The sequence below is a fragment of the Simochromis diagramma genome, unplaced genomic scaffold (assembly GCF_900408965.1).
Source record: "Simochromis diagramma unplaced genomic scaffold, fSimDia1.1 OVJJ01000343.1, whole genome shotgun sequence".
NCBI classification, from domain to species: domain Eukaryota; kingdom Metazoa; phylum Chordata; class Actinopteri; order Cichliformes; family Cichlidae; genus Simochromis; species Simochromis diagramma.
In genome coordinates this window covers 13,933,525-13,958,045 of record NW_024386831.1, presented here as the reverse complement: position 1 = coordinate 13,958,045, position 24,521 = coordinate 13,933,525, and the positions used below count along the sequence as shown (strand labels likewise).

Below are 24,521 nucleotides of genomic sequence, written 5' to 3'. Positions count from 1 at the left end.
TTTACTTCTATATCTATCTTTTATATAGCAGTATCTAAATTACCATTGATATATATTTTTAGAAGATTTTTTAGGTTTTGATTTACACAGCATGGTAGTCTGTTCTACTTTGGCAAAGTCAAATCATCTCTATGACACTGAGTTAACAGGACTACATTTCGATCTTCTTCAGCAGCTGTGGCTACCAGTACTCAAGCTTTTTCTTAATTGCCAAAAGCAAACATACAGACCTGTCCAGTGGAAATGCATACTATGGAATGCTTGTCCACCTGGGTCAGAGTGATGTGTATTCCATCATCAGAGGGTGACTGCGAGGCTCTGTATGAACAACAGCCTATCCCAGCTGTCATAGGACGAGAGGCGGGGTACAGCCCGGACAGGGCGCAGGCTTTATTTTGCATGCTACTGATTTGAAGCTGCCTCAGATAAAACCTAGTAAGTTTGTGTGTAGCATTTTTACCATCATCACGCAGCTCAGATGATCTGTTTTCTCGTAGTGTAATAGGTACAGTGCTACCTCTTAAGATATGACTCCTTTGCGCAGCGAGGTACATTTTGCTAACAAATTTGAGCTTTTCCTCTACCCCAAGTTCACAGGGCCACTCGGGCGAGCAGCTGCCCTCAGTGGAGCAACATGACCTCATTACCAGACAGATCTGTTCACCTGGTCATTAGATTAAACAAGCTGTTGCCTCCTTGTGTTAAATGTCCCGCAAACCAAGGTCAGGTGTTGTCATGCACACCCACAGAGCTGTCTCCAAGGTTGCAGCATCACATCATGCAGCGTGAAGCCACCGGCTATTAGTTAAGTTGCCAGAGATGCTTGTGAATTTTAAAGTGGGGTTTGCCTTAAAGGCTCTGCTGCTACTGATTTAAGTATGAAATGAAAACTCTGACCTACTTCACTGATCGTTACAATGGATGTGTTCCACATTATTATTTATTTATTTAGATGGATGTCAGATGGTTGCCTGGCAACCTTAGCAAGCAACCTCACATGCATTACCTTCATTCAGCCAATGCCATGTCTACTTAAGCTAGAAGGCTTCTCAACCTAAGTATCAAACATGCTCCAACTTTTAGGGTTGTTTGATTTTTAGGCCATAATCGAGGTCTAACAGGACCATAAACTGAAAATGAGCACCAATATGTTGTCATTTCACTTTCATCTTTATCTAATAGTCAATTTCAATTACATTTTTTTATTCAATTTTATTCATATAGTGGCAGATTCCACCAACAGTTTCCTTTAAGGCACCTTAAATTGTAAGGTAAGCGCCTTGGCAACATTAGGAAGGAAAATCTCCCTTTTAACAGGAAGAAACTTCTGACAGAACCCATTTCAGGGAGGGCCGGCCATCCGCCTTGACCGGTTGGGGGTGAGGGGAGGAAGAAAGGACAAAGACACAAACTTTAAACATTAGAGCATTACCGGACATTACCGGAAAAACACCCTTTAACCAGGTGTTAACCATCACACGGCTCATTATCAAATCATTCCCCACACACATTGCCAAAATCATTTTCAGTGGCTATTTCGTATCATTTATTTAGCGATATACTTTATCGTTAAATAAACACATGCTCTGTTCATTTCGTATCATTAAACAGGTCACCGGCAACCTGACTAAGGTTGGGTTAGAATTAACATTTGCTTTAGTAGAAAGAGAGAGAGACTATACCTGAAGATATTACCCTTCGAGTGAACTCTCATACAGTGTAGCATTCCAGTTTTACTCTTAAAAGCTTTTCCATTTGATTAAAAGGAGATGGATGCTGAGCAAAATCTGACTCCAACAACAAGCCCAGACTGCTCACTGGTGGCCTGATGGATGTTAAGAGGGTTAAACTGTGTATTTCACCCCAAAGTTTGACTGACAGATTACTACTTGGGGGTTAAAGAGCACAATAAAACACTACCAAGATGAACTGATTGTGGTTTGGCAGCTCTGCTAAGTGGAAACAAAAACAATTATAGGATAAAGTAGGGGGATGCCAGTTTAAATAACTTATAAGAATATCAAAAGTTTCTAAACAAAATAACTTCCAAAATGGGTTATGTGAGGTAGTAGACATGTTTGTCACTCTGTTGTGCATTTTTCTGCCTTTAAAACCTGTATGACAGGAGGATGTCTTACCTGTCCCTGCCTGACCCTGCTGTCCCTCTACTCCAGAGGCGTCACTTTGATTTACTGACCCACTAGGAGCAGGAAGAGCACAGTCAGGAGAAGGCTAATGGAGTGGAAATGCTGAGAGAGCAGGAGGAATTTCAATGGGGCAGTTTTTCTTTAAATGTGTGGCACGGGGGGGGAATAGAGAAATGTTGCATATATTCCTGCTGCTTTCACCATGAAAACAATCACACGACAGCTGCATCTTATCTTTGTATTATACAGAGAGCGCGTCCGGATTTTCCTTCTTATTCTGGAGGAATAACTGGATTAATTCTGACACAGCTGCATATTTTCATTTCTTTTCTAGGAGGCAGACAGCTGGGAGATAATCGAGGGGCTGAAAATTGGTCAGAGCAACGTTCAGAGGCCTGATAAACACGAGGGGTTTATGTTGAAGAAGCGGAAATGGCCCTTGAAAGGCTGGCACAAGGTAAGATTCATGGGTAAAGTGAGACACAAAAGCTATTGATGTGGGACAAACATTTTCAAATACAGCCTCTATCTGGTTGTTAACAGGTTTCCTGTTCAATAAAGTGTCATTACTTGAAAGAAATTCCATTTTTCATAAACCCTCCTTTACCTTCTCTTCCTTCTTTTTCTCTTCCTTCAGAATGAATCCACAGAATATTTGCATGAACTATTAGAGAGTTGATTAAACAAGGATAAAAAATAGACTTTGCATTTGCATAGAATCTGCAACATTAACAGATCCAGCAGGATTTGTATTCAGTTTATGCCCCTCCTGTCATTTATTTTTGTGCTTGTTTCCTCTACAGCGTTTTTTTGTTCTGGACAATGGTATCCTGAAGTACTCCAAGTCCCCCATTGATGTAAGTAACCCTGACTGTAACCTACGGGCAGAAGCGGGGCAGACTGGGCTGACATCAGTTTTGCTTGGCAATGAATCAGCAGAAACATCTGCGACATGGGTCACAATGTTCACTGTGTTTCAGCAAGCTGGGTCACTCTGCAGAAAAGCAAAAACTTATTTGGCAAACTTTCCATCACTGGAAGGAAACCAGTGAGTCCTGCACATTCTGGAGTTATTGGCATCAGTGGTACATGAGCCCTTCTAGTTAAAAGTGTTTAAATACTGCTAACTAGACAGTACAGACCCATTCGCTGACTTCTTAAATGATCATTACATTCTCAACAAAGGGTCAGTGTCTTTGCCAGTTTCCCACTTTTCTTGATTAAAGCAACTAAAAGGGTAGTGTGTATAGATCTCTGTTAGCTAAACAGTGATCAATGCTCATTTTAAACATGGCCAAAGTTACAAATAATGAAGTCATTGCACTAAATGTGCAGATAATCTCTGTGAGCCAAATGCTCAGCCAAATGATTCAGACAGTTTTATTTAAAACCAACATTATGGCTGGCTTTGAGCACAGAAGCCCCGCCCACCTGCTGTTCAAACCTTCTGTTTGCTTGAGGAGCCCAATTAGAAGAAATTGATTGGTTTGTCTCAGAAAGTAGATGAGTAGATGATCTGAGCAGCAGCACCAAGGCCATATGACATGGAGCTGGAAATGAGTATAGTAGGTCCACTGTAAGAAGAGCACTGGTAACCTGCTAATCTGAAAATAAAATGTTAAATATATTCAAAGCTTCCTGCAGTCAAAGACTTTTCTTCAAGTCACTCAACCAAACAAGAATCAAATCAGTCTTTTCTGGCTGGTATCGTTAATTGATTATTGTTACATTGTGATATTTTTACAGTAAAAAAATGATGAAAAAGTATGAATTACAAATATGTGGAGATATATATACATACATAACTCTGTCATTGTCTTTAGATCCAAAAAGGGAAACTTCATGGCAGCATCGACGTCGGCCTCTCAGTTATGTCCATCAAGAAGAGGGCCCGTCGCATCGACCTGGACACTGAAGAGCATATCTATCACTTGAAGGTAACACTGATGATAATAATCCGTCACTGATACAAGCAGTCAGGTGGTGACAGAGGTCGAGGCTTATTCTTCTCCTCGTCTTTAGGTCAAATCTCAAGACATATTTGATGCCTGGGTGTCAAAGTTGCGTCATCACCGGCTTTATCGGCAGAACGAGATTGTGCGGTCTCCCCGGGATGCCACCATGAGAACATTTCCTCCTTCGGCGGCCATGGATTCCCCCCAGCCCACGCCAGCTGTGGTAAATGAAGTCAAGGTGAGCTCTCTTCTTCCTTATGGCACTATTTGTGCTCTTTCTTTGTTCTAAAATTGGCCAGAATTTCTGATTAAAATAACTTTTGAGTAATTATCTGTGTATGTAGACTCATTTACGTTGTGATGCTTGACATAAGCAGACATTTTTAGTCTTGCTTAGTGCTTTCTTGTTTGGTCAAACACCAATAACGCTAAAGGCAAAATAGCTTAAAGCTCTTAAATCCTCTTAAAATCTCAATTTCTTTGACTAATTCTTGTCTGGGACTGTCTGAGAGGTAGCCAGTGGAGTTAACAGTTTTCAAGAAAGGATCCATCGCACAAGCCCCTGTAAAGCAGTATATTGTGGTTTTTACACAGCAAACAGGATGTAAAGTGAATGAATGAACTTCAGGTGATCCTTAACTCTGAACAAGGCTCCTGGTCTCTCTTCTAGTTTATTTTCTAGTTCTCACATATAATATGAAAGTAGTAATGAAAGAAAATAAATAAGAAATGCCTGACTGATGCTCTACACAAAGAAATCAGAACATTTTTCTACCTCAGAAAAAAAGACATTTTGTTCTCCCTCTCAGAGTCTGCAATTACTTATTCAAGAAGAGCATCACGGTTAGTGAGAGATCTCCTAGTTTTGTCTTTATTGGAAACTGGGATAACGCACCAAAAACATCATCTGTGAGAGAGAGGAAGTAAAGTTCACGGAACATTCGCAGTAATGACAGACATAATGCTCACACATGACTGTTGTCGTCAACCACACCTGACAAGTCAGCAGTTTTATTTATGGATGCCATTGTTGTACGAAGTGGGACCTGAAAACTTGCTTCGCCTCACCCAGAAGTTTCCCCTGAATAATAGCTAAATAATATCTGCCTAATGTAGTAAAGTTGATGAGACAGGTAACTAAATCTTGCCCATTAAGACAAGAAGGCTTGCTTTTCTCGGCTGTTTCCAGTTAGGCGTTAGCCTCGGTCCCTGCAGGTGTGCTTGAAGTGTGCGTAAATGCGAAGATTCATTCGCTGCAGCTTCTCCTGGGAGTGATGCTCCATGCCACATGGAGGCCATTAGAGGTGATCAGTAGGATTTGGATTTCGAGCATCTGGCTGCAGCCTGATGAGCTCTCCCAGAAGAACAGCTTAAATGAGAGACTGGTCCTAGAGTCAAAATTAACTACTGCTTCAAAGACTCGGAAGGAAGATAGGCAAGGTGCTGTACAAATAAGAAGCGTGCAGTTTCTGTTCATAACAGCATATTTTTTTCCATGTGAGCATTCATATTAGCTGTGAGCTGCTGACAGCGTGCAGTCCTTTACTTTTGGCTGCTGAACAGATTCACCGCAGCTGTCACACACAGGTTGCGTAACCCTAACCCGGCGTCACTGAAATTGCAAATCTAGACCAAAACTTTCAACTATGTACAAGCAAGACAGACTTTCTTGCCTTCACTGTCAGAAATCATTGTATATATTGTAACAATCTTCCGATTTGATTTGATTTCAGTGATGCACCAAAGGAAAAAAAAAATCTGATTGATGTAATTATATTGGTTCTCATTTCTTCCTCTTTTGTCTGTTGCAGACAAAATTACATTGATCAGAAGAACATTTCATACATTAGCTGGAGCCCTAATCCACAGTATCCTTTCTTTAATGACATAAGTGCTTCTTGTATATCTATAGGTATCATCGGTGCCTGATTGACCACTACAGTAGTTTCCGAAATGATATTTTAGGCTCTGTTATTGTGTCACCACAGCAGACCAAACCGAGCAGCTTGCCATGGCAGCCAGCAGCCCCCAGTAACAGCAGCACCAGCAGCCTGCCTGCATCCTACAGTAACGGACAGAGTAAGGTGGTGGCATGGCTGCAGGAGTCAGAGGAAATGGACAAGTGTGCAGAGGGTAAGTGCACACTTTCCCTACGCTTCTAACAAATCTGATTTCACAAAAGGAGTGGATTAAATCAAGCCTTTGGCACGGCAATAAATCCGCGAGAGATGATTTGGTGACCATTTCGTGACACATAAGGCTGAATGAGATCGTGACCGCGCGTGTAAATTTTATTTTCAGAGCTCGCACGCTGCCAGTCCAACCTGACCGAGCTGAGCCGGTTATTGCAGAGTCTGGAGATTCTACAAAGGACACAGTCAGTGCCCAACTTCACAGATATGCAGGTAAAACAAACACACACATAAACACACACACATACAGCAGAGAGCAAGGGGAAGCAATTTAGTGCAATCCTGCATTGTAAACTCAGGCTAACTGAGGCAGTGACGATGGTGCGACCTCTGCAGTCACCTTCATTACCTGCCCGTCTAGACAGACGAGATCCAGCGATACTCACAGGACACCTGCTGCTTTTCTGACTGATCAGTATCTGTTAATTTATTGTGTTTGTTTTATATCGTGGAGCTTTTTGTTTGGGGATTTTTGGCTGAAATGCATTTTTAATAGCACACATTACTTTTTTTTTTGCATGTAACCCATTCGTGTCATTTCACTGATCTATGTCTGTGGTAACTTTCTGGTTTTTGGTTTGTTTTTTGTGATGTGTTTGTCTTATTAACCACATTTTTCATGCTCTGACCCACGTGTGCCCAAAAGACCAATTGCGTTGAGTTATCAAAGAAAGAAAAGCGCTTGAACAGAAGATGGAGAACAAAAAGTGTCGGCAAAGATGCAAAATTCCAGCTTCAGGTACCTGTCTTCAGACGTCTACACAAACACACACACACAGATGCATATGTCACTGTGAGAAAATCTCTAAGTCTCTAAGCAAAGCATTATTCAAGTTTTTACTTATAACATAATAAGTGTAAATTGTGGGGTAACTGAGAGATCAGGCTTTGATACGTGCATGTGTAATCAAATTGTTGTCGAGCAAATTGGAAGTGTGGACAAGCTTACGACACAGAAACCAACAATTTTCTTTCTGCCTCTTCTATTGTTGCTCGTTTTTCTCTTTTTTGTTCTTTAGTCTGCAGCTCCACTTGTTATTGTCGTGCCACTCCCACGCCTGATTTTGCTAATATATCTTAATTTTGCATGATATATCAGTTTGTGCAAAACTAAATGTGTGTCCATGCAACTTTATGCACTTTGTTAAACCAGTCATAAACTTTTATTAATCCCATTAGTAGTAAAATGTCATTACTGCTCATTGAATGCATTTTTTGTTTCACCATGGCTCCATGCTAACAAGCAATTTCAACAAACCCAGAATATTTTCACTCACGCTAACATCTGCAATCAGGCTATGAAGATGGTTATGAACTCGATAAATCATCTTAAGGTTTATGAATCTAGCTGCGAGCATTTTCACATGGCCACAAACATGAACAGTGATACTGCTGATTTTACAAAGGAAGTTAAAACTGTGATACTGAAAAATACGAAGACATTAAAGACATAATACAGAGTGAAAGTACCACAGCCTCTGCAGGCAAACCAGTGGTATGTGTGTGGTATAAGTGCTTTGGTGAGTAAGACTGGAAAAGATCTATTATATTAATAAAGTTTAGCCTGTTAGAAGCCAAGAAGGAAAGCGCTGACAGTGTGAGTTAACAACACTATCAGTGCTGTGTCATTAAGACGGGGGAGAATCTGATGGATTACAATTGTTATTCCATGAAATGTTATGTGAGGCAAAGTGTATGTGAGGCAGTCTTAATTTTTAGCCCGGGTGATGAGAAAATGCATAAACAGAATTCAAATGTAGGCCTAACTCTGTGTGCAAATTTGAGATAAGGTCAGAAAATACAATCGGTGTTCTCTTTTAGGATCATAGGCTATAATAATGCTTATAGAAAAACGAAATTGCTGTAAACAGCAAAGTGACATCTTCCGGTAAAGATAAAGATATGCAGAGGTCAGAAAGCACTTCCAGGAATGCTGGCCCATTTTCCAGAGATTTCACTGGTCTGTGGGAGGTGATTTCATACCTGTTGATCTGTTATCTAGAGCATTACATTCTCCAGCATGGCCTATCCTGGTAAGATGTTGTTCCCAGGGAAACCTGGGGTCTTAGACACCTATAGATTTCATGAATAAAAGATTGTTACTCTGAGAGAAGACTATGGAAGCATAATTTTAAAAAGAATCCTCATTGTGGCATGTTGGCATCTCGTGTCAAACCGGGGACCAAATTCTCAACACAAACGTCCACATGCTAACAGAGGCGTGGATGTGACACAAACTGTGCATGAACAGAATGCAGACAAACAGTAACACACTAACTGAGCGTCGTGCTAAAAAACACAGTTTAACTGTAGGTTTGTTTAGCCATTTAAAAGAACTCTGCGTTGGTGTTAACAGAGCAATAACTTCATTAACTTTTATTATCTGGTGATATGCTAATTAGCTACATGCTCTTATGCTGTTTAGCCATTTTTAGCTGCTAATGCCTGGTTAAAGCTCTTGTCAGAGGTCCAGGGCTTAAAGGCCCTTCAGATAAAGAGTGAACTGGAAATTTATCAGAACATTGTTTGGTCTTGTCAGATTTAGTTTTGTGGTTCTTAGAGATTGTTTTGGCTGCAAGACACAAAAAGAAGAGCACTGTTGTGCCACACGGGTGACTGACAGTCAGCCTCTGTGATTGTCTGTCTCTCCAGGTTCCTCTGTCTGCCAGTATGTCCCCTGTCCGCCTCCACTCATCCAATCCTAACCTGTGTGCCGAGCTGGTGGACTTTCAGCCCCCTGTCTCCCGCTTGACAGACAGTGTAGAGTGTGCCAGCGACTACATTAAACTTCAAGAGGAGTTCTGCATTATTGCCCAGAAAGGTACGAATGCAGCATGTAGGACAAAGTGGACTTTATTCTCATACTGTAGCTGCTGATCATCATTAAATGATCTTCGTGTTTGTGGCTGTAATGTGACAAAATGTGGAACAGTTCAAGGGGGCCGAATACTTTTGCAAGCCACTGTGTATGAAGAGAGAGAGACAGACAGAGAGAACAGTACTGCACAAGCAAATAAAGCCAATAAATGTGGTTTATAGCAAGTGAAGGGCTAAGGAAAAGAGACCGGTCTTTATACTGCTTTTAAATTCCTTGCAGGAGAAGGGAAATCTAATTGTTAATGACAAACTGTTCCACAGTTTAGGGCCAGCAACCGAAAAATGCACAATCATGGTTTTAAAGTCAGTGTGTGGGATGGACAGCAGCGATAGCTCAGCAGATCTGAAAGATATGAAGGGCAAAGTAAGGGGGCAGCACTTTAGTAAAATGATCTGGTTCCAGTCCATGAAGTGGCTTAGAAACCAGTAAACCAGCACATGCTGGATGTTATGTCTCATTCTTGGTACCACTGTGTGACTGATTCTTACATAGAACAGCTTTAGCCGAGATGAGACAAATAAAAGTCTGCAACTTTTTGGCACCTGGGATTTTAATTTTAATCTAGCAAATCTGGGAAATTAATAAACTCTCTGATGTCTAAGTTTTCACAGTTGGTGACCTTAAACTTGCCTCTAACTTTTATTTTTATATAATTGCTATCTCAAGAAAATAATAATTCTGACTCACATTTTTCATCATTCATCCATCATTTAGTGTCAGATGTAGTAACTGTACAATGAAACTAAATGTGTGCCTGTGATAAATAATTTTTTTTGTTTGTGTGGATGCTTGTCAAGACGCTTAAAAACACTTTAATATATCAAATGTGAACAGTGTTGGGTATAGAAAATAATCACACAGTGTTTTCAGAGATGAGATTTTCACTGGCGAATAGCAACAGAGGAGCTAGCGATGCCTTTGAACCGGTGCGCGGGTTTCTAAGTTACTGCTTTTCTTTGATCCTGTCTCTCTGCAGTCCACTCGCTGCTGAAGTCGGCCTTCAACACTGTGGCCATAGAGAAGGAAAAGATCAAACAGATTCTGTCTGATCAGGAGCAGCCAGACCAGTCGGCCCAGATCAACTCTCTCAGGAAGTCTCTGTCACAGGTAATGAGCTCCCTTCAGTGGGAATCAGAGTAACCCATGATACGATCCCAGCGACATGCAAGGAGGAGATATGGCACAGAAAGGACGCTGAATAGAAATCAATGAGAGAATTCTGTAACACGCAGAAGTCAGTGATCTGCTTTACAACAGCTGAGTAAAATATGAGCCAGTCATCTTTTTGAAAAAACATCTCAGTTACAAATTCAGTGTTACAGCTTTCTCACCAAAAGCCTAGAGACAATAATAAAATGGCTCCTGTGGCAAGATTTTCTTTAAACCAAATGCTGATGTTAATCTAACAATATGATCGTGATGCTGTTATGGAAGAACAGTTCTGTTATTATTAATATGTTGCACAATGTCTGTGTAACCAGATATGAAAAAATACAGCTAAAAGGCAAAATGCAGGATTAATCTAGTGTTTGCTGCACTGCAGTGACAGTGTCTATAAGTACTATCATCATTATGTAGTTTTAATAATGTGTTATTAAAGCTCCCTCTAGTTTGGTCTCACCTGCTTTCGGCCATCTTGACAGAGTTTTTCTCTACGGCGACTTAGCTTTACTCGATTAGCGCCACTGTGAGAAGTCAGGAAGTCATAAATCTGGCAGCTGAAACTGGCTGGAGACCATTTAGAGCACCTGCATGTTTTAATGAAAGCCTCAGTATTTGCCACCAGTCTATCTACAACGTATCACCAGAGGAGGCTGGAGGACATGTTGCCGATGTAATCTTTGGTGGTGATGTCTCTCTTCTCCTTCTATTTAGTCTTTGCCAATCTGTTTTCGTGCTACAAATGCAAACTGTGACGCTGTATCAACATCACAGTTAAAAAGAAAAATGATGTGTGGAGATGAGAGCCCAGGCAAGTGAGCCGTGATAGTCCAATCATCTTTTCCCACATTAATTGGTGAGCGGGAGAAATGTGCAGTGCAGTTCATTAACTCTTCTCCTCGGGGCTGTCTCTCTACCACCGCGATTTAATTGGACTGTTCCTCTGCTAACAGTTGACATCATTTCAGTGAAATGTTTCACTCGCTGCTTTATCTCCGTTTCGTTCCTAATTGGATTCTTGTGTGACACGCTTGTCGCAGGATGGAGGTCAGGTTTGGTGGCAGAGCTCTGTGGGAGGTTGATAATCAGGAGTTGTGGTTGCTATAGTTACAGCTGCTGATGTCAGCTACTGTAATCCCCGCAGGATATAAGTGAGTGTTATTGCCATCTTAGTTTTATGTATTTAATATTTCCTTTGGCATACAGTAGGTACGTTTATACCTAAACCTACATTTTCTATTTCTTTTTTAAAGTTTTGATCAAACATCTGCAGAAAGGAACAGCATTGCATTAACTTAATTACATTTTTGGCCACCTGATGAACGAGAGTCTAATACTTCCCCTCTTTTTGTCCCCACAAGGCTTTGAGGCTATTGTGTGGCTTTTAATCAGCTAAATACTTCACTCTGTCCACCAGCTAGTCGCTGTGACTCCTCTCCTCTTCTGCTGCTTCACAGTGGATTTATCACAACTATAAACTGCCCTCTTCAGTTGTAAAAATCTCTAAATATGGTCATGAGAACAAGTAAGAGAACAAGACAAACTGACAACATTTGGACCTCAGGAGTTAATACTGGCCTGCCCTTCATGTATGAGTATGTGAATAATGAATTAAAGCTGTGGTGAGTGAACCATCACTGGACACTGGTCATGACCAGGTAAAGTAAACAAAACACACTACCTGGCCACTTTGGTGCAGCTTAACTTAACACAAATCTAACCAACCACCATGGCAGTAGACATCATTGGGATTACCTGCTGAAGTTCAAACTGAGCATTCGAATAGGGAAGAAAGATGATTTTGTGACTATGAACATGGCATGGTTGTTGGAATTTTCAGAAACTGACGATCTACTGGGATTTCCCCAAACAATCATCTTTAGGGTTTACAGAGTATGGTCCAAAAAACAGAAAATACCCATTGAGTTCATTAGGTGAAAATTCCTTGTTCATGTAAAGAGTCAGACAGATACATCAAACTTGTAAGAAGATGGACTGGAGCAGCAGGAGACCACTTCTCTCAGCTAAAAACAGGAAACCGAGGCTTCATTTCACAGGTGGCTCATCAAAATCGGACAACAGAGTGCACTCAAATGGCCTCCGCAGTGACCGGATGTCAGTCCAATATAGCACCTTTGGGATGTTGTGAAAACGGGTGATTCTCATCATGGATGTACAAGCTCTTGATATGGACTACAATCTCTGAGGCATACTTTTAGTACGTGGTTTTATCGGTGCCATGAAGAATTAAGGGACTTCTAAAGGCCCACTGGTTTCAAATCTAGCACTAGCAAAGTGTGTCTAACAAAGTGTCAAGTGATTGTAGAGCTGAATATTGCTGCAAAGTTGTGAAGCACAGAACATTCACCTGAGATACTGGGATGCAAATCCCAGTCAAAACCTATCATTGACATATTTTCACCCCTTTGAAGCATGCATATGCTCTTGGTCACAGTAAATGCCTTTTGTAGATATTCTAACTTTAAAGAAAACTTTTTAAAAAACTTGAGACTTTTTAAAATCTGTGGCAAAACAAGAAAATAATCAGTCAAATTGTTCTTTTTTTTACAGAAAAAGCAGGATGCAAATAATTGTTTTCTCTATGAAGGACTGAGCCAATTCTTTTTATCTTTTTTTACTTCAAAGTTTCGTGTGAGATTTGAATGACAGAAAGCATTTTTTATTCTTCAGGCCCTGTCGCAAAATGCAGAACTTCGAACTCGACTCAACCGCATCCACTCTGAGTCTGTCCTGACTGAGCAAGTTGTGAGTGTGAACATCATCTCCACACCTGATGAGGTAGCTCACTGTCTATCACTGACAAATCTCATTGCTTACCCCGATATTGATAAAGCTACAGCTTCGGAGGCTCGCCAGGTAGTCGATGTATTTGCTTCCTGCATTTGTCAGTTGGATTATTGATTCTCGCTCCTATAGACTGATGGCCTTTCCAGTACAGCCTGGCAGGTGAGCTTCAGAAATCATTATTCTATGCAGGACCTGACATCAAGGTTAATGGAAAAACTGACTAATTAGAAACGGATGGGAGGTTGCCTTTTGGCAAGGAGACACATGCTGCAATATGAGCACTGTGTTGTCTTCTGGTTCTGTTTGTCTTCGTTCAGGTCAGTTTTGGTTCTTCAACCTGTCATCATAGCAAGAAATAGTGAACGCCTCCTGCATTTGCTTGTGTTTGCCTGCAGGCCGGGGAACAGATGGGGATCCCTCTGACTCAGCAGGCCTCTAATGAGAGCCGACTCTCCATGTCAGAATCTGTCTCTGAGTTTTTTGATGCCCAGGAAGTGCTTCTGTCAGCCAGCTCGTCAGAGAACGAGGTACAGCGGGGCGGATGAAGAAGCGGAGTGGATGTGGTGATGGATGTGGATTTAGTAAGGTTAAACTATACTTCAGCTGTAAAGCCAGTGAAAAACATCAGCGTGATGCCTGTGTGTGTGTGGAGACAGATTTAGTCAGTAATTAATGCAAAAGTCACGAAGAACAGAGATGGAGTGTAAAAGAAACGTAAACACAGGAGGGCTCCTTCGCATCTGCCCGAGGCCTAATCCCCGAGTCATGCCTAAGAATCAAAATGATCCTCTTCCACTTGATGCTTTGTTAAAAAGCATCAAGTGGAAGAGGATGTTCGGTCCATCACTCAAATCAACCATTTCTGCCTCCTTCCCTTTTTAACGGCTGTGAACATTCTGCTCCAAATATACTGCGTATGGTCCCTGAAGACCCATCAAGCATTGTAACTCCCCAGGCATGCATTGAGCCATGCTGAAGGATTACTGAGCGTGGAAATTCATCATCCCCCTGGCCTGTAGCTCTAACGGCAAGCCATTTCTCTCTTTTTTTTTGTCACATAAACTGGAAAAGCAGCTTTCACCCAAAGTGGCTACAATATGCCCCTTTCAAATGTGACCTTATTTTGTTTGCTATATATAAAGTATGAATACTGCAGTGTCTTGACTCATGATTACTGCAGTGGGACAGATAGCCGGCATGCTGCTGCAGTTTGTTAGCCAATGGCAAACTGCAGTGCACGCGTGTGTGTGAGTGTGAGGCTGTTCTGATCCGTTGGTGTTGTACTACTGCACTGCCTCACTCCCCTGTGTACCTGTTCCCCTCACAGGGTTCAGACGATGAGTCATATGTCAGTGATGTGAGCGATAACATTTCCGAGGACAACGCCAGCGTGACTGATAACGTCTCCAGACAAAGTAGGTCCAATTCTGCGCCGTCACGAGCAACCGTTGTTTGTACCAGAACAAAAGGACATGAGAAATTAATAAAGGAGGGGGAGATCCCACTCAGTCCGTCAGCCGTGCCGCTTCTACAACAAACGTCACATTCCCACACAAAGACACACACTTTGCAAATTTATTTATCAGTGCTGCAAAGGCAGTTGACTTTGCTATGTTGCCAAGGGCAACAGAAAGGGGGAAAAAAAACTACTCAGGCTCCCGCTAGTCTGAAAGTTTTGGAAATGAGCTAGAATTGGTGTTATTTTCTCATGGTGAGTAGTATCTTCCAGTAAAGCGTCCACTGTCACCAGCACTTCAGGATTAGCAAAGGTAGATGTCACAGTCGGTGGAGATTTATTTATAATCTACATTATCTAGGTCACAGAGGAGCGTGACATCATCTGCAGGGTTACAAATTGAGTGTAAGAGCTTATGACACTACCTGAACACACTGTATCAGCATATATATATATATGTAAATCTAGGAAGGAATCCAATTATGTGACCACTACTCTTTTAAACTTCTTTAAAATCAACAAACATACATACAGAGATTTCTTTATTCATTACAGGGAAAAAATATTGCTTAAAAGCTAAATTAAAGATGACCTATTGTGCTAATTTATCACCCCATATTTTTAATGTTGGACACAACTACTTTGCATGATTCGCAGCGAAGAGTAAACCTTGTTTACCTTATGCTGGGTCAAGTTCACAAGTATCTATATCAAACCGTTTTAGTCAACTTTCTTCTGATTGGCTGCCCCTCATAAATCGGTGGTTTTTAGCAGGCAGGTGGGTGCGTTTGTGTTCTCGCAGCCAGAGCTATGTGCCTGAGACGATCGCGTCTTTGACATTGCCCGGATCCAAAAGAGGAAAAAGCAGCTTGAAACCAAATGTTTATAAGAATCTTAACCCTGAGCTTTTGGCTCACAAGGATTACTTGTACATTCACTGACATCATTGTTTCAGACTTTGTGTAATATGACCGTCTATCACTGTAACAGCACAACTACTGGTGAAGTAGAAGAGTCGTTTCAGTGTATTTGATGTTGCAGCTAAACCTGAACTAATACCATGCCATGTCCTCACTACTTAAATTACAAAGTCGGCATATATTAAACAAACTAAGAAAAAATAAGAAAAGTTTTTTCCTAGAATATTAAAAAAAAAAAACATCCTGCTGCATTTTACACAAAGACTTGCAACACGACCAAAAAATGCTTTTTTTTTTAATTCTTTGTTATAATTATACTTAATTAGGCGTTTCTAGGACTAGCATAGCCTGTTGCAGATAATTACACCAGATGGATGTTGTAATAATGATTCCTTTTTTTCATTATTTATCTTTTTTTCAGTGGCCAACGGAGACTTTGCTGGCAGCGCCTTTCGTAATGGGCGGCGCAGCTGCTTGTCGGCACCCTGTCCTGACACCAGCAACATCAACCTCTGGAACATCTTGCGAAACAACATCGGCAAAGACCTGTCCAAAGTGTCCATGCCCGTGGAGCTCAACGAGCCCCTCAACACCCTGCAGCGCATGTGTGAAGAGCTGGAGTACAGCGAGCTGCTGGATAAGGCTGCTGAGACCGAGGATCCTTTTGAACGCATGGTAAAGAAGTCGCCGGAGCTTATGAAATGAACTGTTAATCAGTTTCCAGTGTGGTGATTCATTAATTCATTAATGTGTGATGTCACACTGCAAGCCACAAGCTAACATATATGCCTGTGATGTGCTGCCTCCTGTCCTTTGGATAACATTTGAATGACAGATTCTGTTGTTTAGCTTATTCGTGACAAAGCCTGTTATGAGGAGCCTGTAAATCCACTCTGTGTTTATGCTCTTATGACTCTCGTTCAGGTTCTCGTCGCTGCTTTTGCTGTCTCAGGCTACTCATCCACTTACTACAGAGCAGGTAGCAAGCCATTCAACCCGCTACTCGGAGAGACTTACGAATGTATTCGGGAAGACAAGGGCTTCTGTTTTTTCTCTGAGCAGGTAAGCACCTGCTCACACAGTTCAAAATGAGTCAATTTTAAGCAATAAGAAGGAATTTATAGAGTAGCTCGTTTTTTTTCCTGAGGAGGTCTCATTATGTTGGAGAGGTCTAAAAAGCTCGGTGGAGCTTTCCTTGGAGTGCTTCGGTTTAACCGCAAGGTCTGTGCCTTTGTTTTTGTGTGTGGCCGCCTCAAGGACTCGGTTTTATCTAATTTGCAAGAAAGCCCAGTGCTTCACTGTGCTCTTATCTGGAAGAAGACGAAACATAGAAGGAGATATTAAAAAAAAGAAATCAGGTTGAGTTTCTATAAATGCTGTCACATGTTTGCTCCAGAGGTTAGATTAGCTGAAAACTGAAGCAGTGTTGCAAAGTGCTTCTAAGAAACACAGAGTAAAAGAAATGGAAGGAAATTATTTTAAAGAATGTTTATATATATGTATTAAAATAAGACGCAAGTGCAACATCAAAATAACATCAAAATGGCTTGTGACAAATATGAGGCAAGCTGGACTCCAGGAAGCTGCTCTCCGAACAGCGGCCGTCTTTTGTCTTTAAGCGTGCGATGGGAACAGTAAACAGTTTCTGCCCAAGGATCTGAGGCTGTGCACTGGTTTGCATACAGGAACAGCAGCCGTGTATATATTCTGGGGCCAGGACACAAAGGGCCTTAACAGTAATAAGTAAAATCTTAAAATCAGTTCTAAAAGAAATGGGCATCCAGTGTAGTCATTAAGACTGGTGTAATATAACCAGTTTTCTTGCTTCTTATGAGAAGGCTTCTTATTGATACCGATTACAATCCATTACACATGTGTGTCTGGGCTCTCAAACATTACACTGGAAGATCTTTCCTCAAAGTCTCAGAGTTAAATCTGTAAATACAAGGGTTCATCACCAACCTGACACAGAAAGATATAAGCTGTTGGGCTTCCTGCAAGATCAGGGAGTTTCATGCTTAGTCTTTTGATTTCCCTGGGGAAAATATTCCCAGACACCAGGCGTAAGTAATTCCAGTGTCTAGCAGGAGAGTGCAAGTTCAGCATTCAGAATAAATTTACAGTGAAAAAAATCACAACTTCTGTGAACCAAAACTGTCAAACGAATATTATAGACAAAATTTAAATCGTCACAATAAATGTGTAATTAAGAGTAGAGGCTGTATATGATGTGCTATCTAAACGACAGCTGCCAGACTCTTTTTTTATTTGATCTTTTCTCGAAGGTGAGCCACCACCCTCCCGTCTCCGCCTGCCACTGTGAGTCTAAGAACTTCACCTTCTGGCAAGGTAGGTTACCTGTCTAATTAGTTAGGGATTTTCCTCACAGGAGATATGGCTTAGTGTAGATCAGCCAGCAGGACTCAATTAGCCTTTTTAATAACCAGCGGAAATTGTACAGAGTAAACATAAATGTTATTTGGTATGATTTTAGACAAAATGTTAAAAAAAATCTTTTTAAAAATTATTTTAATGGGATATTTTTGGTGTTTTTCTTTCCAGATGTGAGATGGAAAAACAAGTTCTGGGGAAAATCAATGGAAATTTTACCAATCGGGAGTGTAAATCTCATGATACCCAGGTAACCTTCACCCAGCTGGTGTGCATGGTAATTGAACATGAAGGCGCAGAGTTTGGTTGGTTTTAATGCTTCATGTCGCTGGGATTATGTTAATCGCCAGGTTTCTGCTTTTAATTGCCTTCATGGAAATATCGAGATTTTAATGATGACTGAGAAATGCAGGCTTGTGTTAAATCAACAGAAATTAACAACAAAAACTTTATTAGTTCTGTCAAAGCTGTTAAAAACACCTAAGAGCCCCAGAAAAATCCAGCATCCCCGGAGTTAATCATTTAAGCTCCCCTTGCTTTAAAGCCAGATTTCTTTTGATTGGCTTGATTGGATTTGGTCACAAGGATCTACTGCATGGATCAACCCACAAATAATAACCTCTTTGGGGTGTGATTAAAGTGACAACCTCACAGAAGTCGAAAAGCACTGAGGTTACACAGAAAATGAACATAGCTGTATCACCTACTTTAATAATCTAGCCTTTTTACACCTGCAGTACCTGAAGCTGTTTTTATTGTGGCTTTCTAGGTTTGGTGATCAATACGAATGGAATAAAGTTACCACCTGTGTACACAACATCCTCAGTGGACGGCGGTGGATTGAACACTACGGGGAGATTACCATCAGAAACATAAAGAGCAGTGCTTGCCTCTGCAAACTTACCTTTGTCAAGGTGAAAAATAATTGAGATGATTTGGGTAGCGTCTTGCTTCTTTGTTGTCTTCTCCTCAACTAGTTGTATGGCAATGGCTGCCTCTTCCTGAATGAGAAGTCTCTTCCTGTTAAAAGGGAGTTCTTCCTCCTCACAATTTTCCAGATGTTTATAATGAACCGTTTGGGGGTTCCCTCTAATGCTCTAGGCTGGTTTAGTTTTATTTATAACTTGAAAAAGCTAACAGTGAAGTTTATGTTTTTTAGGGAAACTACTGGAGTTCAAATGTGAATGAAGTTCAAGGATTTGTGATGGATCAGGAAGGAAAAGTGATCCACAGGCTTTTTGGAAAATGGCACGAGGGTGTTTATTGTGGTGTCCCACCTTCTGCTAAATGCATCTGGAGGCCAGGTAAGAATAAGTTCTCGCTTCACTCTCACAGCGGGACTTCACTCAGGACTAGCTGTACAAAGCTTTAAAGCTAAAAGGGGACTTTGTTGGCTTTCCTCCCCCAGGCTCCATGCCCACAGACTATGAGCTTTACTACGGCTTCACCAGGTTTGCCATTGAACTAAATGAGCTTTGTCCTGAGTTAAAAGATGCCTTGCCGCGGACGGATGCCAGATTCAGACCTGATCAAAGGTACAACATCACATCTGCACCTGGCACTGCGAGCTGCTGACGCTGCATATTTTTGCAGCAACTGAGTAAAAAAAGTGTGACTGATTTCTTCCGGTCTGGCTGCAATTTCATTGAAGTCAGTCTGCTGGTAGTAGTTTTTCTCATCATGTTTACAAATTCTCATCCTTTCATTTAGGTATCTGGAAGAAGGTAACTTGGAAATGGCATCATCAGAGAAGCAGCGTATTGAGGACATGCAGAGGGTCAGGAGGAAGTGGAACGAGGAGAACAACATCAAACAGGAGCCACGCTTCTTTAAGTAAGGATGCACAAAACAGCAGCCAGATGTGCATTATTCACCTTGTAGAATGCGTCGCTTTGTTTTTTTATTTCGTTTCATGTTCAGTTTTGTCTTTCATTGGCTTTGATTGGCTCCATTCAGACAGCCTATTACACACATCTCAGTGTTGAAATGAGGAAAATATCTGGACTGATTTAAGTACATTAGAATGAAAAAGATCTCTTATTTTGGAAGAATACGGGTAAAAAGAGAAGAAGCTGCTATGAGGCTGATTTGATTGGGGAGCTCTTGCTCACTAGCAAGACCTTGTCTTATTCTCCTGAGGTAGCTGATCAAAACATTAAGCCAGACACATCACATTATTAGGCAGTAATTGCTGACATCAGAAGTGGAGAGAAGCCGTGTTACACAAGATGAGAAAGAACCGGAGTGTAGATAACCACGTAGTTATGGGCAGTCTACAAGTACTAGTCTTTGTCTGTGTTGTGTTGTAATCACATGGCATTGTGTTGCCATGCGATTACATGTGAGAACATTTTGTAACCAAGTGCAATAGAACAATCAAATGTTGTACAGAAGCATTCATTTGCTTCTCTATTGCAATAATTTGATCAATATTTATTGCTTTGTAAGAGAGGATGTGACTGCGGCTGTGTCAGCATTTTTAGGATGTTTAGCAGCTCAACGTTTGCATGGAAAACTCAACATTAACATTATTCACATTCTTTGCAAATAATCAAATGAAGCACAATTTGGTGTCTGTAGGGAGATTTATAGATGAACATGAAAATCTGGGTTAAAATGCATTGTTTTAAAAAAATTATGTATGTTTATTATTATGTATTGTCATTCTTATTTTAACTGGCATTGTATTATAAAATGGGTTGTACAACTACAAAAATGTGAACACGACAACACTTCAATTCAAATTAGTCTATAAATCTCCCGGTGAACAGATACACTTCCTCAGAGATTTTCGTCCATATTGATATGATAGTTCCAATTTCACTGCATCCCAAAGGTGCTCTGTTGGAATGAGGTCTGGTGGCTGTGGACTCACTGTCGAGTTCAGAAAACCAGTTTGAGATGATTTGAGCTTTGTGACATGGTGTGTTATCCTGCTGCAAGCAACCATCAAAGGATGGGTACACTGTGGTCATAAAGGGATGGACATGATAAGCAACAATACTCAGGTAGGTTGTAGTTTTTACACGATGTTCAGCTCGTTCTAAGGGGGCCCAAAGTTTATCGGGAAAATATCCCCCACAATATTACACCACCAGCCTGAACTACTGATGCAAGGCAGGATAGATCCATGCTTTCATGTGGTTTATGGCAGATTTTGACCCTGCTATCTGAATGTCACAGGAGAAATCGAGACAAATTACATTTTCAGTGTTCTGATTGTACAGATGTATACTTTTGGTGAGCTCTTAGCTGACAGCTGTGGTACCTTCTGTGGTCTTCTTAACATGAACAATACAAAAACATGGATCCATCTTCCCTTGTATCAGCATTTCAGGCTGGTGGTGGTGTAATGGTGTGGGGGATATTTTCCGTATAAAGGTTTGACCCTTTGATACCAACTCAGTATTGTTTAAAGACTACCTGATATTGTTGCTTAGCATGTGTATAACTTTATATCCACAGTGTACTCATCTTCTGACTGGTTTTCTGAACTTGACAATGAGTTCGCTGAGCTCAAATAGCCACAGTCACCACATCTCAATCCAGAAGAGCACCTTTAGGATGTGGTGGAAATTGTTAGGTGGAGATTGTCAACATGGATGTTGCAACTGTGCAATGCTGTCGTGTCAATATGAACCAAAATCTTGAGGAATGTTTTCAGCACCGTGTTGAATCTGTGCTATGAAGACTTCAGACATTTCTGAACTCAAAGGAGGATCCAACCCAGTATTAGAGGGTGGTGTATCTAATAAAGTGTCTGCTGAGTGTATGTAGGGAATAGTGTATTTCTCCCCATTGCCTTTAGGTTTACAACTTCCACTTTTGTCTTTGTCCTTCCAGGAAAGTGGTTGATGCCAATCACAGGGAGAGATGGGTCTCCAACAACATGTACTGGGAGCTCCGCAAAAACCCCGGCTTCATTAACATGGAATCTACAGTGACTCTATGGTAGCACATGGATCTGTGTTTCCATCATCACAGACGAGGAGGCTGTTACCTACGCACAATAAGGTGTTAAGAGAAACACGACGATGATGAAACATCTTTGTGCATGGATACGAATGACTGCTGAGCTGAGGGAAGGCCCGACGCCCAGTGACCCTGTGGAGGGTCACCCATCCATGGAAACATACCGTAGGATCACCTTCATTGTGCTTGTCGAAGCTGGGTCTCACCGCGCCTATGTAGATGTTTCCTCAGCTCTGTTGACTTCCCAGTATGTCCTTGCCTTAAAAAGACACCTGTACAAGTCACACGATTAGGCGCCTTTAAGTTGAAGCCATTTAATTTCCAACAGCAGTTTGGGTAGACTAGTCTATGAAGTAGACATTTTGATTACCTACAGATTACCTATGATAACATTGCATGTGTAGAGAGCAGCTTTCACTGGTACAAAGCCGTATTTACTATATCATCAGTTATTGTAGAAAAAAAAAATAGGTATTTTTATAAAAAATATCTCAGACTCAGAATTTAGTGAAAGAGAATTATGTGAATTGGCAGATTTTATTTATTTTTGCCTTTTAATACTGTCGACTCTGTCGGATGGCAGCACTCTCTCCCGGGAAACAACTCATTTGAAATTAATGTCGACCGCTGTGGAGGAAGTACGGGGCTCTACAAACGCCGTTTTAATGAGTAACTGAGCTGAACATGTGCTGGGAGGTGAGGTGTGATTTAAACGCGAGGCGTTTCGGCCCTGTGGACTGTCAACACTGATCTGTCGTGACACAGTGCAAACGGAAGGACGATCTTCACCTCAGCAGCCCCAGTGTCTAATAATAACCATTGTTACACAAAACCAACTCGTCTGAATCACACAGTTACATAAATGCATACATAACTCTCTCCACTCTGTTCCCGAATGTGAGGGTTTCATTCAAATAATGGGCGCGTACACGTCCGAGTCACGAGTATCGAAAAGATTTGTACAGGTTGCAGCGTTCTCTCAGATCCTTGGGATTTTTGTAGTACTTCATTTAATAACGAAACGTGAATAGCAGAGTCACATATTTCCATAAAACAGCCGCAGCTTGAAGATGTAATTATTTTGAATTAATAAATGAGTAATTTTCCATCAGAGTCTTGTTACAGTTTACAAAAAACCCAAAGAGATTTTTTTTAAATCATCTTTATTCTGATTAACAACCAAAAAGAATCATTTACAAAGATATAGAGCAAAAAAAGTACTAACTGTATTCATTTATAAATCTGTTACCAGCAGATATTTGGTATTTTTCTTGATATATTACTCAAACCATGGATAATTTATCTTATCATTAATTGATTAAGGAATGATTTAATCTCGCCATGACTCAATCACCAAACCGCATGCAGTCGTAGTTCATTATGAAACACCAGAGACACCTACAGGTCGTCCTGTAAAAATGAAAGAAGCCAGATTTTCAGATGGATACTGTAAAAACATTAAAACGTCTCAATGTGTCTGATTCCCCAGAGAATTTACTGCTATGCTGTGGGCTTCTTCAAAGCACCAGGTTGAAGTTTAGCTTTAAAATCTTGCCTAGTCTCCTCTTTTTTTGTTTTACAGCTAAAGAAAAAAATAAAAGGGGGCGCCTTTAAAATCAACCCGAACACAAGCGAATAGTTGTTAAAGCTGAATCTCTTTGTTCACAGCTGCAGGGCGAGGAGGGGAAAGGTGAATATAAATATGTAGAGCGAAAACTGTTTAAGGCAAATCCATCATGTGTGCACTGATCACACCGTAGATTAACAAACCAAAAAGTTAGAACTGCTTTGCATCCATGTAGTTTAAAAGATAAAAAACAACAAGATACGCGTGAATATAGTTTTATTTTTCCCTGATCACGAATTTAATGCTACAACTCAGCAGCGTCGGTTTCACTTGCTGTGCCTTAATGCATTTATCAATGCCTCACAAACACACAACAGATGAGAATACCCGAGCCAAGAAGAAGGTATGCCATTCACAAGTCAAACGCCGCACATTCTCCATAGTCCGCCTGCCTACAGATGATTAAGTACACTGAGCATTTAGCCGAGGACGGAATACATTAAGGGAAATTTCTTTGACATTAGAGGAGTAGAAAAGTTTTAACTGTATAACGCTTGCAGTGTCTAAAGATGTTCTGCACTGCTCTGCTACCCCAACATGTAACTGATTCATTTTTGGTGATCACAATAAATGCAGCACATTTAGGGGGGGGAGGGAAAAAAGTGGGGGCACTACTGCAGCAGCTGATTTCTTTTCCCTCCTACATCAGTAGCTGTGGAGGTAGGGCCAGTGCTTTGTGTAGTGTTTGGTATCACAGAGTCAGAATGTAGTGGAGAAAAAAAAGAGAAAATCCTCCAGCTTTCTTCATCCATTTTCTACCTGCATGTCTAGAGCTTGCCAATGAATGTTGCAGATGCCTTATAAAAAAAAAGGTTTATGGTTTCTGAATTGGACACTTTTTTTTTTTTTGTCGACTGACATGTATCATGAAGCACTATGTCAGCTCAGTTTGGATCAAATCTATTTCCTGATGGGTACCTTCTAAAGTGCAATTTTAACAAAGTACATATCTTTCCATGAACACTGTACACTGCTGCTACATAGTGCTTGTTCTAATAAAACTGCAAAACTCAA

The 24,521-nt window shown here is 40.9% G+C and overlaps 1 protein-coding gene across 3 annotated transcripts in view; it reads left to right on the top strand.

Moving 5' to 3' along the window:
• Positions 1-24,521, top strand: part of osbpl6 (oxysterol binding protein-like 6) — a 42,972-nt gene extending 18,451 nt beyond the window's left edge. Inside the window, exons 3-23 of one of the 3 annotated variants that reach the window (XM_040028053.1) lie at positions 2,482-2,604; positions 2,951-3,004; positions 3,971-4,084; positions 4,170-4,340; positions 6,091-6,235; positions 6,404-6,507; positions 6,941-7,033; positions 8,947-9,115; positions 10,149-10,279; positions 13,025-13,099; positions 13,537-13,668; positions 14,469-14,556; positions 15,939-16,192; positions 16,442-16,579; positions 17,803-17,866; positions 18,080-18,158; positions 18,678-18,822; positions 19,068-19,212; positions 19,317-19,443; positions 19,619-19,741; positions 21,752-24,521. In XM_040028053.1, the coding sequence (XP_039883987.1) occupies positions 2,482-2,604; positions 2,951-3,004; positions 3,971-4,084; positions 4,170-4,340; positions 6,091-6,235; positions 6,404-6,507; positions 6,941-7,033; positions 8,947-9,115; positions 10,149-10,279; positions 13,025-13,099; positions 13,537-13,668; positions 14,469-14,556; positions 15,939-16,192; positions 16,442-16,579; positions 17,803-17,866; positions 18,080-18,158; positions 18,678-18,822; positions 19,068-19,212; positions 19,317-19,443; positions 19,619-19,741; positions 21,752-21,863 (2,586 nt within the window). In that variant the 3' untranslated portion in view covers positions 21,864-24,521. Of the gene's footprint in view, positions 1-2,481; positions 2,605-2,950; positions 3,005-3,970; positions 4,085-4,169; positions 4,341-6,090; positions 6,236-6,403; positions 6,508-6,940; positions 7,034-8,946; positions 9,116-10,148; positions 10,280-13,024; positions 13,133-13,536; positions 13,669-14,468; positions 14,557-15,938; positions 16,193-16,441; positions 16,580-17,802; positions 17,867-18,079; positions 18,159-18,677; positions 18,823-19,067; positions 19,213-19,316; positions 19,444-19,618; positions 19,742-21,751 lie in introns of all 3 variants that reach the window. The other 2 variants (XM_040028052.1, XM_040028054.1) reach the window with 2 other exon arrangements.